At 46.2% G+C, this 18,288-nt stretch overlaps 2 protein-coding genes across 5 annotated transcripts in view; one reads left to right on the forward strand and one right to left on the reverse strand.

Moving 5' to 3' along the window:
* The window catches only part of LOC120860482 (HEAT repeat-containing protein 1-like), a 51,817-nt gene extending 45,368 nt beyond the window's left edge, over window positions 1-6,449 (forward strand). The window contains exons 38-45 of one of the 2 annotated variants that reach the window (XM_040236299.1): window positions 206-364; window positions 524-658; window positions 803-907; window positions 988-1,156; window positions 1,815-1,969; window positions 2,461-2,619; window positions 3,996-4,104; window positions 5,064-6,449. In XM_040236299.1, coding sequence (XP_040092233.1) covers window positions 206-364; window positions 524-658; window positions 803-907; window positions 988-1,156; window positions 1,815-1,969; window positions 2,461-2,619; window positions 3,996-4,104; window positions 5,064-5,152 — 1,080 coding nt within the window. In that variant the 3' untranslated portion in view covers window positions 5,153-6,449. The remainder of the gene's footprint in view (window positions 1-205; window positions 365-523; window positions 659-802; window positions 908-987; window positions 1,157-1,814; window positions 1,970-2,460; window positions 2,620-3,995; window positions 4,105-5,063) is intronic. The other variant, XM_040236300.1, reaches the window with a different exon arrangement.
* Window positions 6,187-18,288, reverse strand: part of LOC120860483 (galectin-8) — a 25,988-nt gene continuing 13,886 nt past the window's right edge. For 2 of the 3 annotated variants that reach the window (XM_040236301.1, XM_040236302.1), the window contains exons 4-11: window positions 18,014-18,224; window positions 14,543-14,662; window positions 13,851-13,907; window positions 12,993-13,019; window positions 12,748-12,870; window positions 12,180-12,268; window positions 11,097-11,262; window positions 6,187-8,257 (exon numbers count right to left, since the gene is read on the reverse strand). In XM_040236301.1, the coding sequence (XP_040092235.1) occupies window positions 8,108-8,257; window positions 11,097-11,262; window positions 12,180-12,268; window positions 12,748-12,870; window positions 12,993-13,019; window positions 13,851-13,907; window positions 14,543-14,662; window positions 18,014-18,224 (943 nt within the window). In that variant the 3' untranslated portion in view covers window positions 6,187-8,107. The remainder of the gene's footprint in view (window positions 8,258-11,096; window positions 11,263-12,179; window positions 12,269-12,747; window positions 12,871-12,992; window positions 13,020-13,850; window positions 13,908-14,542; window positions 14,663-18,013; window positions 18,225-18,288) is intronic. The other variant, XM_040236303.1, reaches the window with a different exon arrangement.

Consider the following 18,288-nt stretch of genomic DNA (forward strand, 5'->3'; position numbering starts at 1 on the left):
TAATTTACATTAAATATTAAAAAGAAGTCTTTATTTTTGTTTATTCTTACATTTGGGGTTGGTGCATGAGGAGTTGTGTGTGAGAGGCTAAGTGCACTGAGCATTCCCGGCGTGTGCATTACTCTCTGTGTGTGTGTGTGTGTGTAGACAGACGCGCTCGGCGAGGACCTGTGGTGGCCTTAATGGTGGTGGTTATTTCCTACAGGTGATTCACTTGGAGAAAATCACTAGTGAAATGGGTCCTGCCTCCCAGGCTAATGTCCGTCTCACGTCCCTTAAAAAGACACTGGCTACCACGCTGTCACCCCGAGTGTTACTGCCAGCCATCAACAAGACATACAAGCAGATTGAGAAGAACTGGAAGGTTAGACTCGACCGGGTATTAGGCTTGGGAGGACGGAGATGCGGCCCTGAAATTTTTAGATTTTCACTTAAAGAAGAATATGGTTGTTTAATGCCATTACAGATGCATTAATGAACTCTAGGAGTACTAAAAACGGGCACATCTCCTGTGTGTTTTCAGAATCTCATGGGCCCGTTTATGAGCATCTTGCGTGAGCACATTGGGGTGATGAGGAAGGAAGAGCTCGCCTCCCACCAGCCCCAGCTCACCACCTTCTTCCTGGAGGCCCTGGACTTCCGCACCCAGCACGCTGAGGTAGGCGTGTTTCCACCCGCCTGTCCTGAAGTTACCACCTAGCTCAGAGCCAGAGAAAAGTTTAGCTGTGTAACCTGTTGTACCTGCCAGAGTTAGATCTGGATGTCAGTACTCTGGCTAATAAATTAGCTCTTCTGTTTTTAGAATGATCTGGAGGAAATCGGAAAAACGGAAAATTACATCATTGACTGTCTTGTAGCCATGGTGGTCAAACTTTCTGAGGTCACATTCAGACCCCTGTTCTTCAAGGTGAGCTTTCTTTCTCTTACTCACATATCAGTTACAAGATCCATAGAAGAAACTAATATTATTACTCTGTATCTTTTTAGCTGTTTGATTGGGCTAAGACAGAGGATGCTCCCAAGGACAGGCTGTTGACATTTTACAACTTGGCAGATTGCATTGCTGAAAAACTGAAAGGGCTTTTTACCCTGTTTGCTGGTCACTTAGTGAAGCCTTTTGCTGACACCTTGAACCAGGTGAACATCTCCAAAACAGGTAGGTCACGGACTCTAGGTCAGTCGGCATGCTTGCTGTGTACCTTACACAAGGTGTAGTGAGGAAGATAAATTTCTTACTCTATAGTTGTCAGACACTGTTTTAGCATGTTATTAATTGGGGCTTCCCTGGTGGCTCAGACAGTAAAAGAATCTGCCTGCGATGTGGGGAATCAGGGTTCAATCCCTGGGTTGGGAAGATCCCCTGGAGAAGGGAACAGCTCTCACTCCAGTATTCCAGCCTAGAGAATTCCATGGACAGAGGAACCTGGCCGTCCATGGGGTCGCAAAGAATCAGACATGACTGAGCAACTTTCACACACACAATATTAATTCACTCACTGGGGAGAAAGAATAAAGGTCGTTCCTCTGCTTCTGGAATTAACTCTAAAACATTAAAGTTGGTTTATTCTTTAATGCTAATAACAAGCAGTCCATTTGCCAAACTAAGCAATCTTAACAACTGAGAATGTTTAACAACTCTGAAAGTGAGTCAGTCCCCTGAGACGTCCATTTTCCTTCATCCTGATTGATTTCTAGATCATTTTAGAAATACCTCTCTATTTATAGTTCTTATAATAGTGATTTGACTTTAAACACTGGAGATTTGAAACTCAGCTTTTTTTGGTTTTTCCATTTTTACTCTCCCCAATCTACAGATGAAGCGTTTTTTGACTCTGAAAATGATCCTGAAAAGTGCTGCTTGCTACTACAGTTTATTCTGAACTGTTTATACAAAATCTTCCTTTTTGACACCCAGCATTTTCTAAGTAAAGAGAGAGCGGAAGCCTTGATGATGCCCCTGGTGGATCAGGTAACCAGTGGAACCATCTGCTGTTAAAAATTGGGACAGTCAGTGAGTGGTACATGCCTGCAGGGTTTATGTTGACCAGAACCACAGTTTGCTGGGTTTTCTTTTCTATGAAATTTTTATTTCAAAATTGATTTCATGTTTCTCATGAATGTAACTTGTCTTCACAGTGGCATTGACTGAGTTTTTAATTTTTTAAATAAAAGGCATGATTAAGGTCTATTAAATTTTTAATTCTTAAAAACTGAGTTTGTTGAGAATGTGTAAGGGTTTGGCTCCTCTTCTGTTTCTGCAGAGGAAAAGGAGTGATGCTATGGGCTGTGATTCCATTTGAGTTCCTTGAAGGTGGTAAATTTACTCTAGAGAGAGAAATAGAATAAATAGTACCTGGTTTTTGAGCCTGCTATTAGGAAGGATAGTAAAGTACCATATATGCTGAGTATTTTTTTCTAACAGCAAGAGACCCACTGCTGTCCTTGTCTCACTGTCAACAGCTGGAAAACAGGCTTGGAGGCGAAGAGAAGTTCCAGGAACGGGTGACAGGACACCTGATACCATGCCTTGCCCAGTTCTCAGTGGCCATGGCGGACGACTCGCTTTGGAAGCCCCTCAACTACCAGATTCTGCTGAAAACGAGGGACTCCTCACCCAAGGTCAGGCGCCATGGTGCCACATGGGTGCTGTGCACCTGCACCTGTGGCCGCGGGTGCAGGACCTGCTCTGCTGCGTTTAGCACCAGGGGTTGGCCTGTGTCAGGCAGAAGACTGACCCTGCGAAATCAGAATTCCATCTACAGGCCATTTATAAACAGCAGTCCTCCCCACGCCCCTGGTGTGTTAAGACAGGACCACTAAAATGTGTTATACTTTTAAGTATTGAAAAGACTTTAGTTCCTCGTGTTTCTTAAGCACCGTTTACATGTCAGTGTACTCCCAGACACATGCTGGGTTTGTCCACAGACCACTCCTTTGAGTTAGAGCAGTGTATTATCCTGTTGTATACACATCGCAGGCCTAGGACTTTGTGGAATAATGTGCATCAGCATGGGGGCAGTGATGTGTGGAGGTTTGAAGTTTTCAAGCTGTCCTAGTGATGGATCACCATTTCTCAAGCTGATTATTACACTAGAATATCAGTGGATAAAACAGACCGGAGCAGAATTTTATTAATAGATTTATTGGTTGAAATTCACAGCATTTATTTTTTTGGAAGGAATGGAAACAATGAGCCTCTTCCATTGTACCCTACATTTTAAATTGTAGGCTCGTACACAGTTGCTGCATTTGATTTATTGTAACGTGTTGTTTTGATTGTACCAGATCAGGAAAATCCTGATTGAACACAGGCAGTTACAAATGTTTTTTAAACATCTCACTTTGCTGTATCCAGATATTCTTTAAATTACCCCAAACCAGAAAGAGGACTAACATGGCTTTTATTTCAGAGTAAATGACTAACAAAGCAAATAGCTGTTAACAAAGCAAGGAACTTGGGTTCCCTGTCACAGACAAGACATGTGAGCATCACTCCAATCTTTAAGTTCCAAAACTGGGACATTTATGACACACTGAGTGTCTTCTAGTCAGGCTGAGGAGGGTGCGGCCCCTCACACCACCACATGGTGACCCCAGTCGGGGTTCAGGGCAGGAGTCCTGCCTGCAGTGGCTGGGCACGCACCCGCCAGGTGGGCGTCAGCCAGCAGCTCCAGTGCAGTCTCATTTGATGACACACTCGAATTTGCACGTGGCTTTTTTACTGTTTTTGTTTAAGGAAAATGTTACAAAAAAACATTCACATGAAAGGCATGCAGTACTAGAACACAGATTGAAAGGCTCTGACTTACAAGGTTGCCCATGTTATAAAACAGATCTCAAACTGTTAAATGAACTGGTATGCTAAGATGAAGCTTGAATGGAGAGAGTGAAATAACAGTTTAAAATTCAGAGCATGTCTCAAGTTAGATCATAAATTAACAAACAGAGTTATAATAGTTCTTTGGTTTTTAAAAAATGATTCTTCATCTTTTCAGGTTCGATTTGCTGCCCTGATAACTGTGTTAGCACTGGCTGAAAAACTAAGAGAGAATTATATTGTCTTGTTACCAGAATCCATTCCGTTCTTAGCTGAATTGATGGAAGGTAATTCCCAATCTTTTAAGAAGTAATTAAACCTCTGTGGGAATGTGCCCAGTGGGAATGCCGGTTTGGAGAAGCTGTGATGAGCTCTTGGCTCCAGCCCTTTGCCTGGAGGCTGAGCTCCTGTTTTGAGTTGGGTGGAGGGAACAGTTAGAAAGCAAATGCCTCTTCATCATTTGAGATTTGTTTACAGCATAATCCTTACTGTCTTTTTACCTCTGTGTTTTTTGCTGATAGTACAGACTATAATATTGTTTGCTTTAACCCCATACATGACTAGGATTGAATATTTTGGTCCACAGATGCAGGGTTATTATATCAAACCATCCAGTGCCACTAAGGATGCGATGGAGTGGCGCTGTTAAGGCCCAGCACTTAACTCTGTACCCTGTGTGGATGAGCTCATTAATCCTCACCAGGCACATGCCCTTATCCCCCTTTTTTTAATAAAGGAAAAAACTAGAGGCTTTAACAGGGTTAAGTAATCTATCTGATAACAAGTATGACAGGTGGAACTGGGGTTGAAGTTCAGGTTTGTGCAGCTCTGCACACAGAGCAGAGTGAGCACGGTGCTACCATGCAGCCCAGGAAATAGTGCAGACACGAGCAGGGGTGGCGGAGGCAAGATGCCTTCACCTTGGGCATTCACTGCGCATCCCAAACCAGGTGCCTGCACCTTTGTTCCCCCCGCCGCGGGAGGGGCTGTGTGAATGACTAAACAGAGCGGCATTGCTAGGTGTCTGGAATGTTCATTTGTGCACCACTATTTGGGGTCTTTCTCCACTTCCCAAGTCTAAGACCATAAGATGGGGAGGCAGGCAGGAGGGACTTCAGGATGGCTCCCGCCTCAGTACTGTGCTTCACTTCTCTCCTGACTCAGGGACTCGCATCGAGAGCAGGATGTGCAGACCCAGGCTGATGAGAACCGAGGCAGGAAGACTGACTTGATTTTTTTTTTTTAGATGAATGTGAAGAGGTAGAGCACCAGTGCCAGAAGACCATCCAGCAGCTGGAAACCATCCTGGGAGAGCCTCTCCAGAGCTACTTCTGAAACTCTGGGTTTGGGTATTTTGTACTCTGTTCAGAGATCAGACTGCTTTTTCATATCTTTATTCTGGGTGTTCAGGACCATGTTACTTTTGGTGCCTTAACCCTACTTGGACGTCTTTACCAAATTCCCACCTGATATATACGACCACAGAAGCCTTTCCTGGCAGCTGTACAGAATCTACAGAGAGTAAATGATACGAGGTGTTTTTATAGACTGCTGTGTGTGTTCAGCGCTGATGATGTGGGTAGTGTGTGCTCAGCTGCTCAGTCTTTGGGACCCTTTGGACTGTAGCTCATTGGGCTTCTATTTCCATGGGATTCTTCAAGCAAGAATACTGGAGTGGGTTGCCATTTTCTCCTGCAAAGGATCTCCCCGACCCTGGGGATCAAACCCAGGTCTCCTGCATCGCAGGTGGATTCTTTTACCAATAAACCATTGGGGAAGCCCCAGCACTGATTCTAGTCTCTCTTGATTGATGTTACTGTCACTACAAACATGTTTAATGTTAGCATTCAGCTAACCTGCCTTTGGACTATAAAGCCTGAACGTTCGTGGTAAAGGAATAGCTTTTGTACATGGTATCCATGTCAGGGATTTCACTCAAAGTAGCTCTTTAAGAAAATGACAGTTACTCAGCACCCAACAAGAATGCTTTCAGCCCTGAAGCCACTGGATTTTTACTTTTCGTTCTGGGTGGATAACACTTCAGTCTTAATTTTTGTGTGTGCCCCATAGAGCAGGTAGTTCTGGAATGCATCTTCTACTCTGGACTGTCTCTCCTTTATCCTTCAGTCTCTTGGGGGCAGGGTGGGGTGGTGGAGGCAATAGACTGTTACAGAGCAACCACACCCCATGATCCTACAAGAAGCCAGGGCCTCGAAACCCTCGGTGGCAAGAAGGAGCCCCTCCAGTTAGACATGCTCACATTTCCACTGGCGGTTAACCAAGAATTGAGGAATAAAGTAAATAAAAGAATTTTTTCAAAGCTTTAAAGTTCTCTCTATACCGTGTCATGATGAAGCTAGAAAGAACGCTCAAGCAGAATTAAATCTGCCTTTATTTTGTTTAAGACATTAATTGATGCCTTTTAAAAATTTAAGGCATCTAAGAACTGTTCCAAAGCTGTTAAAGTCTGAAAGCCCTTGATCTAATTTAATATAGAAATTTAGTGTGGAATTGTGACAAGCAGAAGGCTGGCCTGCGTCTGGAGACAGAGCTTGCTAGGAGTGCGTAGTTCTCTTTAAGAAATGTCACAACAGGATTTATTAATAAATGGTAACACCTTATTTTCTAAAAATGATCTTAAGATTTTATATTTACTCTATCAAAGAACTGTCTTAGTATTGTCCACATAAAAGGAAAATGTACTGTGGTTAAGACTTAAAGAAAACAAGGTAAGGGGGCTTTTTTTTTTTTCCCTAAGTGGTCCACAGTTTCTGCCATCTGCCAGGCCCTCTGTTATTCTTTTCTGAAGGAATAAAATAACCCTGGGGATTCTAGACCATTCTTGCCTTGTACAGCTTTCCCAACATCCCCACCTCCACTACTTTTTTTTTTTTAGTTTGGTGAGACTCAGCATAATAAATTAACTTGAAAAGATGGAAAAGAATTAAGTGCTAAAAGTGTCCATACTGAGTACCTTTAGGAGTAAGATTGGTAATAGTATTTTCTGCAATATAGGGATACAAATAATACCTCACCACAAACTGTTATGAAAATATCCCCAAATCCTGGCAGAATTCAGCCCAGCAATTTAACATGATAAAATGATGCGACTGATCTTTTTTTTCCCTCCCCACTCACAAACCTTTGAAATTCCCTGTAACAAGATCTGACCTGTAAGAATTCTACAAAGAAGTTCTGCCAACTTGCTTCAAAGAATAATAGACAAATATTACAGAAATGCAACAGTTTAACTTGCTGATACAGGTTTTGATTTTAATCACTAAAAGCAGAACAATGTTTTGATCTCTGTCACTAATGATGATGGACCCGTCTTCAGACGGGCAGAAGAGTGCTGGTCTGCGCTGACGAGGGGCAGAAGACCAGCGCCTCTCCACTCCACTGGTCTCGGCCGCTGTAGTTTACTTTTCGGATAGGGCCTGCTTTATAAACAGTCATTAAATCTAATCTTGACACTGCTTTGTCACCCACAGACATTTTACAAATTGAGACCATCTCTTGTCTACCTTACACTCTGTAGAGTATGTGCATAGGAGACCTCTGGCTCACTCGAAACTCCAATATTCTAAAATATGCATTTACTGGTACAGAAATCAGTGGCCTTGAGACTAATGGCAGGTTTAATTTCAACAGCATTTGGTTCGGTTTTGCTTTGCTTTTTGCCTTAATCATTGCGCTGCATTTAGAGTTCATAGTGTTAATCATCTGGTAATGCTTACAACTAGCAGAGCTAGATATCTATCATGCTAAAGAAAATCTCCAGACATACATCAACATCAATCCTCCCAATTACGGGATACAATCAAACCCTGAGCCAGCACTGGAGGAAGTGTCACCTACAAATTTGTGTCCTTGGGTGATTTAATAGAATAATTCTTCTAAGTCCCTGGTGAGTCTAGTGCGTGACGGAGCAAGAGTGGCCCAGAGCTTGGCAGAACAGGGAATGTACGCGCCCCACTGTATCCCTGGCTCCCACCAAACGTGAAAAGAGAAGCGCTCGTGCAGGCTGGCTTTCTCTGTTGGCAGTAGGTTTAAAAGAGGCAGTCAAGGTGCAGAGGAGAGAGCAGGAAAGCCTGTTACAGTAACGGCTGTGACTACCATCGCATCAGTCTCATTCTGGGCTCGGCAGGTCGCACAGCACCAACTGAGGACGCCCAGCGGGACTTAAGGACTTTAACAATGTATATAAAGCATGTCGTGATAGAGGCGTTTTACCAAGGCAAGTGTTACAGGGGTCATTCTGTATTTCAGCATTTGCAGCCCTCGTGACAGCTACCAGCTCCGCACCTCCAGTAAGTGGATGTCACCGTCGATCTCCAGCGTGTCGATTTTACTCAGCTCCTTAAACCTGTGCTTGTACTCCAGGCTGTGGACACCGTTTATCGCGACTTTGAATTCTCTCACGTCACAGTAAATTATCATCTGGAAGGAAAGCACACACGAGCGGTTTCCCAGGCTTTAGTTTTTGTGTCTTGCACACAGTGTTAAAAAGTACACCATTTAGTTCTCCCAGCCTGCCAGCGCTGACACCCTGCCATGGTTTCTAAGCTCTGACGGAAGCGTATCTGGTGGTGGCACTTTCTGCCTTGTCCCACTCAGGGAAGTGGCTCTCACGTGCCTGGAACCTCACCGTGGCCTGAGGCCTGCTGGCCGCTCCGTCCCCTGCTCCTGCCTCACATGCACCCACCCGGCTCCTGCCCCGGCTCTCAGGGAAGTGGGAAGTCGCCTTCCTCGAGACACATGGGAACTCAATTGAAGGAGAAGAGGCAGCTGCTTCCTGCCCAGGGTCTAGGAAGCCAGGGGCTCTGGTCCTCACTTCTCTGCCTCAAACTTGGGTTTGGGGCAGCTCAGAAAATACGAAATCCCAGAGGGTTAGGGCAGCTGGTGGGGACTGCACGGGTGGCCTGGTGACTCTGATTCCCACCGCCATTCAGCACCCTGTGCTTCTCTAACGCTGGTCAAAGCTCCTTGTTCTGTGAGCCTCTGCATTCTGGCAGAGACGCAGTTCAGAGTCATCACTGGTGTTAGCCCTTCAGAGTTAACAGGAGAGTCTGCTGTCCTTTTAAATCTCCCGTCCGCTTCAACCTATCCCCCTGCTACCATGCCCCCTGCTACCATGCCCCGTGCCAGTCTGGCCACTCACTCCACCCCGTCTCCACCCTCACTGAACAGCCCAGGGGCACGAGTCCTCGGCTCCCCCCTCGCTCCCTGCCTCTGCCCTAGAGGCAGACGGAGGCACAAAGTCTGGATCCTCAAAGCAGCAAACTGAGTGTCTTTCTTCTTTTGATACAACTAGTAGAAATGACTGCTGGGGGAGATTAGGAAGGGGGGAAATTCCACGGATAACAGCAGTAACTGACACAGATGAAGGCAGAAGGGTGATGTAGGGAACTGGGGGAGCTATCCGTGACTGGGGGTCCTGTGCCCACAACAGTGGTGGCAACCCCAGTTGGAACCAGGCACAAAGACTTCTCTGACGATGGACATTTAACAATCTCCACAGAACGGAGGACACACCACCCCAACAAGCTCAGAAGGGAAAACAGGCTGGCGTTAGGCAGACACTGTGGAAACAGTTCCTACGGGACATCAGAACAAGTAGAGAGCCAGCATGTTCAAATGGGAGATAAGTAGCCCCCAGCCTGCTGCACACGTTACTGTGCCAACTGAATTTATAAAAAACGAGCTCACAGATGAAGTTAAAGAGCCGAAAGACATTTTTTAAATGAAAAAAATGAGCACCACGAGAAACCACAATGATCCAACATGAGGTCAACTGCCCTTCCTGAAGTAAAAAACCAGGAAAAGATTATTTAAGAGAATTTATTATTGTCCTCTTTCATATTAATGCAGTAGTCCCAAACTTGGGGCTCAAACAGGTCAAAAAAGACACGAGTTCCCAGTCACCAAACACAATCCTCGACCTTCCAGAGCGTCCACCGCTCCTTCAGTGAACCCACGTCACCCACACACCCTGACACCTGCCACGTCAGCAACCCTGGGGCCGCGCGTCCCACCTCCGGCGACTTGTCCATCGTCCGCAACATCTGAAAAACGCAGTGTGCCCATATCCTTCTGAATCCCGAACCAGTGTCCGTCACTTCCAGGAGCCTGTGCTTGGCTCATTTCTCTGTTATTCCATACACACCGGGGTGTGCCTTAGACTAGAACTTATTAATAAAACTAGTATCAAATTGCCAGCTTTTATTCAGCCTGATGTTCATGTTTTCAGCAACTCTGAGGAGTCTGGCGAGCTCCAACTGTCCAGAGCACGTGACAATTTAAAATGCAGAGGCATGACTGAAATCAGTGACCCTCAGCGACCATATGAGGAGTCAGTCACATAAGCTATGAGGGTACCCAGCCGACCACGTGGCATCAGACGCATCGAGGAGACTGGGCTCAGCAGCCTGGAAGCACACCTGGGGAAAGGCTGTGCTGTGATACTCCACCTCTCGGGGCTCAGGACTACACGCCTTCAAGTCCTGATGGTCTAAACGTGTCTTTCTCTCAAGGTACGCAAGCAGGATCGCTTGGAAGAAGGTGCTGCCACCTCAGCTGCATGTCACCAAGACGACAGGGCAAAGAGTCTTGGCTCCCATGTCCTCGTGGTCACTCAGGGTTCAACATGTTACTCAGCCCTGAGACCGGGTTCCTGTTAAAATTCCTATTAACTAATAGGGGCTACACGGAAACTGTCATCATGAAAACAAAGGTCGGATAATTCCAGTGTAAATAACGTGGCACTCAACTTGCTTGGCCGTTTATGCTGATTACCTACGTTACAAAATGGCACTCAAAATAACAGTCTCCGGCTAAATAAAACCACACACAAGCTCCACATATTAAGCTGTGCCTGATTTAAATAGTGAAACTCGCTCAGTCGTGTCCGACTTTTTTTGGCCCCGTGGACTATCAGGCCATGGAATTTTCCAGGCCAGAATACTGGAGTGGGTAGCCTTTCCTTCTCCGGGGGATCTTTCCAACCCAGGGATCCAACCGAGGTCTCCCACATTGCAGAAGGATTCTTTACCAGCTGAACCACCAGGGAAGCCCAAGAAGACTAGAGTGGGTAGCCTATCCCTTCTCCAGTGGATCTTCCCGACCCAGGAATTGAACCAGGGGCTCCTGAATTGCAGGTGGCGTCTTACCAACTGAACTGTGAGGGAAGCCCAGGATGGACAATTTATCCTACCCCTGCCCCCAGAATACCCCTGTATTCTTTTTCCTGTACTGTTTTCAAAAAAGATAATCATCTCACCTCAAAGTACATCCCAGGACTAAAAGGGAAACAGGTAATATTTCTCTCTTCTTCTCCCCAGGCCTCCTGAAGAAAAGAATTTCTTACAAATGCTTTCATATTCAGGCGTGGGTTCAAGTGGAGAGCAATATCCTTGGATTTTCCTGATAGCAGATCAACATTAAAGCTTTTGAAAGAATTAAAGAAAAAATTAATTAGCCAAGGAGAAGAGAGGGGTGCAGTTTTAACAATAAGAATTAACTGATGACACAGCGTATGTAGACTCAAGGACCCAGGAGTGCCGCTGAAGGTGACATTTAAAACTGTCAGTCAGTATACACTGGTATAAGTGTGTTATTTGCAAAATAAAAATACGGAAAGCTTAAAAATCAGTGTTTATAGATCCGACTGGGAAGACATTAATGCGTTAGAATAAGTGACCCGAAGGATCACATCTGTCACAGGAATAGGGTCCCTCCAAAGTAGAAGCTCTCTCAATATTTACAAGTATCCTGTTCTTCAAAGCGCACTGTGTGCTCAGTCGTGTCTGACTCTTTGCAACCCCTTGGACTGCAGCCCACCAGGCTCCTCTGTCCATGGGATTCTCCAGGCAAGAACACTGGAGCAAGTTGCCATTTCCTTTTCCAGGGAATCTTCCCCACCCAGGGGTTGAACCTGAGCCTTACGTCGCCTGCACTGGCAGGCAGGTTCTTTACCACTAGGGCCACCTGGGAAAATAGCTCTCACTTCAAACTTTCAGAACTCTGGACATCTCTGGAAAAGATTATAAAAGCAGGAATTCTGAAGTCCCATGACAAGAGGAGTCCTGACAAAACTGACCTGCTCTCGTGGGCTGCCCTGCAGTTCAAGGCGAGGGCGTGCCTTGTGGACAAAAAGCCACCCCCCTCTCCTGTGTAGCCACAGGAAGCCTAGGGCTCTGCACCAACTTGTCCTTAGCAGTCTGACTGCCTCTGGCTTTAACTGTCTTATTGTTCAAATGAAGCTCATGATGCCAGCCCGACGTGCACCTCACGAGACTGCTGTTCCAGGGTAAGAGACACACACGGCCGCCTCTGCACTGTCATGGGCACTTACGATACTGACCCTTTGGCGTTTGTATTTACTTCTCCTTTTATGACGACGGTCCGTCCAGGGCCCATGGGGGAGTTCAGCCTTGCTACGAACGGCAGAGTCTGCAAAGAAACCCCAGTCAGTGCCAGGCAACCTCAGAAAGAGATCTTGTGGGAGAACTGCCTTAAGACACCGGGACATGTTTAAAGGCTGTGACGCTGTGGCCCCCGTGAAGGGACAGATGAGTCTGCCTTGGTCCCACGGGGGTCCCCGGCTGTCAGCACTGTGCTGGCTCCCAGCAGACTCTCCATGTTTCCGACCATGAAGGGAACGGATGTGGGGAGGGCCCTGAGCCTCCGAGTGACACTCCCTCTGAGAAGGCACCTCGGCTGGGGTCTGACGCGTGCTCCGTGTCCAGCCCGGAGGGGAGGCGGCCGAGGCGGGGGCAGTTATGGAAACACACTCGGGGCTCAGGGACCTGCTCCCCGTCCACGACACACAACGCCAGTGCTAAGCGGCTGCTTCAGGCCTGGCCTAAGGGTGGAGGTTACGCAACCAGCTTACTGTTACATAGAATTAGGAAAATTTTGGCTCTTCAAACCTTTGACAAACAGTTGGTAGGTAGTATTTTGGCGCAAGTCAAAGTGTGATTTGGCGGCGAACCTTTGCTCTTGGTGTAGACAGTTCTGGGGACGATTTTAGAAATGTCTCCTCTATTACTAGGCTGTAGGAAAACAGTTCTGCAATAAGGTATGGAATAAGTGAAGCTGTCTTCCAAGGTTTAAACTTCATTTCCTGGACACTCTTATAAAAAGGTTCCACATGTTATATAGCAAAAATACTTACAAGCTGTGACCCGCCAGACTTTTGTACCTATTGGAAAAGAAAGACAAAGGAGAATGTGTGACAGGCAAGAAATAAATGGTATAACATGAGCAATCGGATCTTGCTGGCTGTATGACTCAGAGCCTGGGACAGCAGGGCCTGCCCGGCCCTGGGAGGGGGACGCGCAGGTCCCAGTGCCTTCCGAACATGCGCCGGGAGCTGCAGAGCCACGCAGCCTGGGGACAGTCTGCCTGTCCGGCTCACTGTCTGAATTCTGTAACCTCCACCGTGAGCTACGTATTTTCCAAAGGCCACACATGGGCTCAAACATGTTTTACTTCTTTCCAGGGTGCTCCCCAGATGCTGAGATTAGAGTCTACTTAATGAACGTGCTGAGATCAGTTAAGACCTCACTTTTCTCCACTAATAACAGCTAAAAGGTCTGAACTGCACTTGTTTCCCTGGGGAACAAGTGGAAACGTGGAAGCTGTTTGCTGACGCCTTGGTTGTGCTCACTGTGTATAAACACCTCCTGCCAGCCCTACTCAGCAGTTAAGAGAGTTTTTGATACATAAAGATTGGTGGGGAGTGGTCAGATCAGAGTCTAAACAGCAAAACTTAATGCAACCGGCACCCTGAAGTATATCCCTCAATTTTCAACTTCCAGCATATTAATTATTAAAAATGTAAGTTTTCACATTAAAAACATGTTTTCATATTAAAAAGGTAAGTGTTCATTTTAAAAACGTAAGTTTTCATATTCAAAACATAACTTAAAGAAAAACTCAGCCTGCCTGCCACCTAATTTACATGGCAACTAAAAAAGACATTTTTAAACATTTTTAGACATTTTTAAACTTTAAAAGATTTAATATTTACATTTTCTTTACTTATCCCTGTCTGTTCCAGAGTAGATCCTTGGGTACTTCCTAAATCCTGAAAAAAAAGTTCAGATTGATGTTTAACATCCATCAGAATTCTAAACATAATCTTCTTGACATATCAAAAAAATCATAAATGGTACTAAACGTGCAAATATGCAAATATCCAAAATATCCAAAAATGCAGCAACATTAGCATCCTTCTCCTACTACCAAACTGACAAAAGTTACAGAGATAAGAACAAGTGTGAAGACTCTGAGTGAATGGATACAGATCTTGAGACTAATTTGTTTTACTGTTTGTGGAGGGCAGGTTAGCAATTTCAACTGGACATCCCACTGCTGGGAAACAGTTTTAGAGAGAACTACTCCACTGTACTCCCACGTCAAGGAAATACCCCCACTCCAGCTATAAAGGGTTGGCTGGTTGTTTTGTGGTTATCACTTCGGGTTTTTTGTTAGAACCACGCTAGATTTGAGATCTACAGGCAATAAAGCTCTAGTCAATCATTAGCATCCTACGTGTCCGAATATTTACTTCTAAGAAATTAACACACTAGTGAGGGATACATTTACACTGCTTTCATCTCAACAGATGGTGTTAAAGATGTTGCCTACCATTCCATCAGAAAACGTCACCAAAGAAGACCCCCAGACCACCGGCCCCTGCCCGTGGGGAAGGGCCCTCACCGAGCTGAAGCTGAAGCCCACAGAGTGAATGATGACTTTGCCGTAAATGCCCAGCGTGTCGATCCTCTCTGGGCTGATCCTGTGGGCATACAGCAGGGTATGCTTTCCATTGACAGCCACCTGGACAAACAGAAAACAGCCCCCTCCAATAAAGCAGTTAATAGATGAATTTTATTAATTTATCCAAGTTTAAATCTGCTGACTCAGATTTAGGTTGAGACTTTTCCCCACAGGTCTCCCCCTGACACGTCTGACCAAACTGTGATGAAAGCACCCACAACGGGCAGCACTCTTAACTTCCTCTGAGTTCTTCATCTGACTGAACACCAGGGGCACTCTCTCCAGATGGATCACGCATCTGTGAACACACGACCGCATCCCGTGTGTAGCAGTGTGTAGCACCCCGTGAGACACCCTGGGTGCCCATGAGCCCTGGCAGAGACCTGCCCCACGACCTCATCACCCCACTGTCCTGAGGACCAGACTCTGGAGACCACCCCACACGAGGCAGGTGCTCCACACACATTTGGGTAAGTTGCTGAATGAATGAACCTGGGCAGATGACCCAAGTTCTCTGAAATTTCTATCTGTGAGCAGGAAGCATGCACCCTCCAGACGCCGCTGTTGGGAGGAGATGACCCCGTCCCTCTCGTGAGACTCCAGCCCAGTGCCTGACCGAGAGAGCACCAGTGCTCCGGGCTCCTTCTTCCTCCCTCCCAGATGCCAGTACACATGTACGGAGTGTCGGGAAGACACGCAGAACACAATACGGTCTCTGACCTCAAGGAGCTGAAAATCCCAATGGAAGGCAAAAGGAAGGCAGGGAAAAAACCAGAGCACAACAGTACAGACGGGCATTAAAAAAAAAGATACAGACCCAAGGACTCCAACAGCCAGAAGAGGAGGGATGGGGGAGGGGGAGGTTTCGGGGAGGAGGGATGGTGGGAGCAGGCTCTGGAGGTCAGAGGGGTCTGCACCTCGGGTGGGACGCTTCCCTCTGTGCCATCGAGTCTCTTCTCTGGGAGGCTCCACAGGCTGGAGCAGCCTCGGGACCACATTCCACCTCTGCATACACTAGGGATGAAGTGCTTGGTGGTCCTAATGATACGTGTGCTTTCTAAGATCTCCTCTGGTTAGAATCTCTGGATCCTACGGGATGAGGCAGCGCAGGACGGAACTGAACAACCCCCCTGACTCCAACGCCAGGAACCCATCTGTCTGTCAATTCAGACTCCCCCACACTCAGGGTTCTAGTGCCTGCAGTTAACTTTCCATCATCAGTGTAAGCCTGAGCCAGTTCAGAACAAACTCAGTCCTGGAAGGAGAAACAATCCAGCAAAGATCCAGTCACAATGGACCTGCATGGCGACATCAGCAGGGACACAGGAGCCAGCCTGTGCCCACCTCACAGGAAGGTACCTGCCGTGCCCTACTTCTGAGGAGAGTTAGAAAGCCAAATCCTTCCTCTAGATTTAGGAGAAAGAAATGAAAAAAGCAAAATGGCTGTCTGGGGAGGCCTTACAAATAGCTGTGAAAAGAAGAGAAGCAAAAAGCAAAGGAGAAAAGGAAAGATACAAGCATCTGAATGTAGAATTCCAAAGAATAGCAAGAAGAGATAAGAAAACCTTCTTCAGCAATCAATGCAAAGAAATAGAGGAAAACAACAGAATGAGAAAGACTAGAGATGTCTTCAAGAAAATTAGAGATACCAAGGGAACATTTCATGCAAAGATGGGCTCGATAAAGGACAGAAATGGTATGGACCTAACAGAAGCAGAAGATATTAAGAAGAGGTGGCAAGAATACACAGAAGAACTGTACAAAAAGGATCTTCATGACCAAGATAATCACGATGCTGTGATCACTCATCTAGAGCCAGACATCCTGGAATGTGAAGTCAAGTGGGCCTTAGAAAGTATCACTATGAACAAAGCTAGTGGAGGTGATGGAATTCCAGTTGAGCTGTTTCAAATCCTGGAAGATGATGCTGTGAAAGTGCTACACTCAATATGCCAGCAAATTTGGAAAACTCAGCAGTGGCCACAGGACTGGAAAAGGTCAGTTTTCATTCCAATCCCAAAGAAAGGCAATGCCAAAAAATACTCAAACTACTGCACGATTGCACCCATCTCACATGCTAGTAAAGGAATGCTCAAAATTCTCCAAGCCAGGCTTCAGCAATACATGAACCGTGAACTTCCAGATGTTCAAGCTGGTTTTAGAAAAGGCAGAGGAATCAGAGATCAAATTGCCAACATCCATTGGATCATGGAAAAAGCAAGAGAGTTCCAGAAAAACATCTACTTCTGCTTTATTGACTATGCCAAAACCTTTGACTGTGTGGATCACAATAAACTATGGAAAATTCTGAGAGAGATGGGAATACCAGACCACCTGACCTGCCTCTTGAGAAACATATATGCAGGTCAGGAAGCAACAGTTAGAACTGGACATGGAACAACAGACTGGTTCCAAATAGGAAAAGGAGTACGTCAAGGCTGTATATTATCACCCTGCTTATTTAACTTCTATGCAGAGTACATCATGAGAAATGCTGGACTGGAAAAAACACAAGCTGGAATCAAGATTGCTGGGAGAAATATCAATAACCTCAGATATGCAGATGACACCACCCTTATGGCAGAAAGTGAAGAGGAACTCAAAAGCATCTTGATGAAAGTGAAAGTGGAAAGTGAAAAAGTTGGCTTAAAGTTCAACATTCAGAAAATGAAGATCATGGCATCCAGTCCCATCACTTCATGGCAAATAGATGGGGAAACAGTGTCAGACTTTATTTTTTTTGGCTCCAAAATCACTGCAGATGGTGACCGCAGCCATGAAATTAAAAAGATGCTTACTCCTTGGAAGAAAAGTTATGATCAACCTAGATAGCATATTGAAAAGCAGAGACACTACTTTGCTGACTAAGGTCCGTCTAGTCAAGGCTATGGTTTTTCCTGTGGTCATGTATGGATGTGAGAGTTGGACTGTGAAGAAGGCTGAGCGCCAAAGAATGGATGCTTTTGAACTGTGGTGTTGGAGAAGACTCTTGAGAGTCCCTTGGACTGCAAGGAGATCCAACCAGTCCATTCTGAAGGAGATCAGCCCTGAGATTTTTTTGGAAGGAATGATGCTAAAGCTGAAACTCCAGTACTTTGGCCACCTCATGCGAAGAGTTGACTCATTGGAAAAGACTCTGATGCTGGGAGGGATTGGGGGCAGGAGGAGAAGGGGACGACCGAGGATGAGATGGCTGGATGGCATCACTGACTCGATGGACGTGAGTCTGAGTGAACTCCGGGAGTTGGTGATGGACAGGGAGGCCTGGCGTGCTGCGGTTCATGGGGTCGCAAAGAGTTGGACACGACTGAGCGACTGAAGTGAACTGAAGGGTGAGTTCACGCGTGTGAAAGGCTTCCCTCACGCTTACTGTCATGAGTGAGGAGTCAACCTCCACCCTCCAAAACCTGCCTGGAACTTCTCTTTCAGCACCATGATCACGATCTCAAACGACTTCTCTCTCTTGAAAGGCATGTCATAGGTGATCTCCTCCCAGCCCCACTTCTCATTTCTCAGAGTGTTGCAGACGATGCAGTTGGCCCTTCTGAAGCGTGGATTGAAATGGAAGGCCACGTCCGCTCGGGGTTTCACGCTGCTGCCACACTGCAGGTCCACCTGGAACCTGTGGAGGGAAGAGAGGGCCACGTGGGGGCCCAGGAAGGCGGCCACGTGGGGGCCCAGGAAGG

The sequence above is a fragment of the Oryx dammah genome, unplaced genomic scaffold (genome assembly GCF_014754425.2).
Source record: "Oryx dammah isolate SB20612 unplaced genomic scaffold, SCBI_Odam_1.1 HiC_scaffold_11077, whole genome shotgun sequence".
NCBI lineage: Eukaryota > Metazoa > Chordata > Mammalia > Artiodactyla > Bovidae > Oryx > Oryx dammah.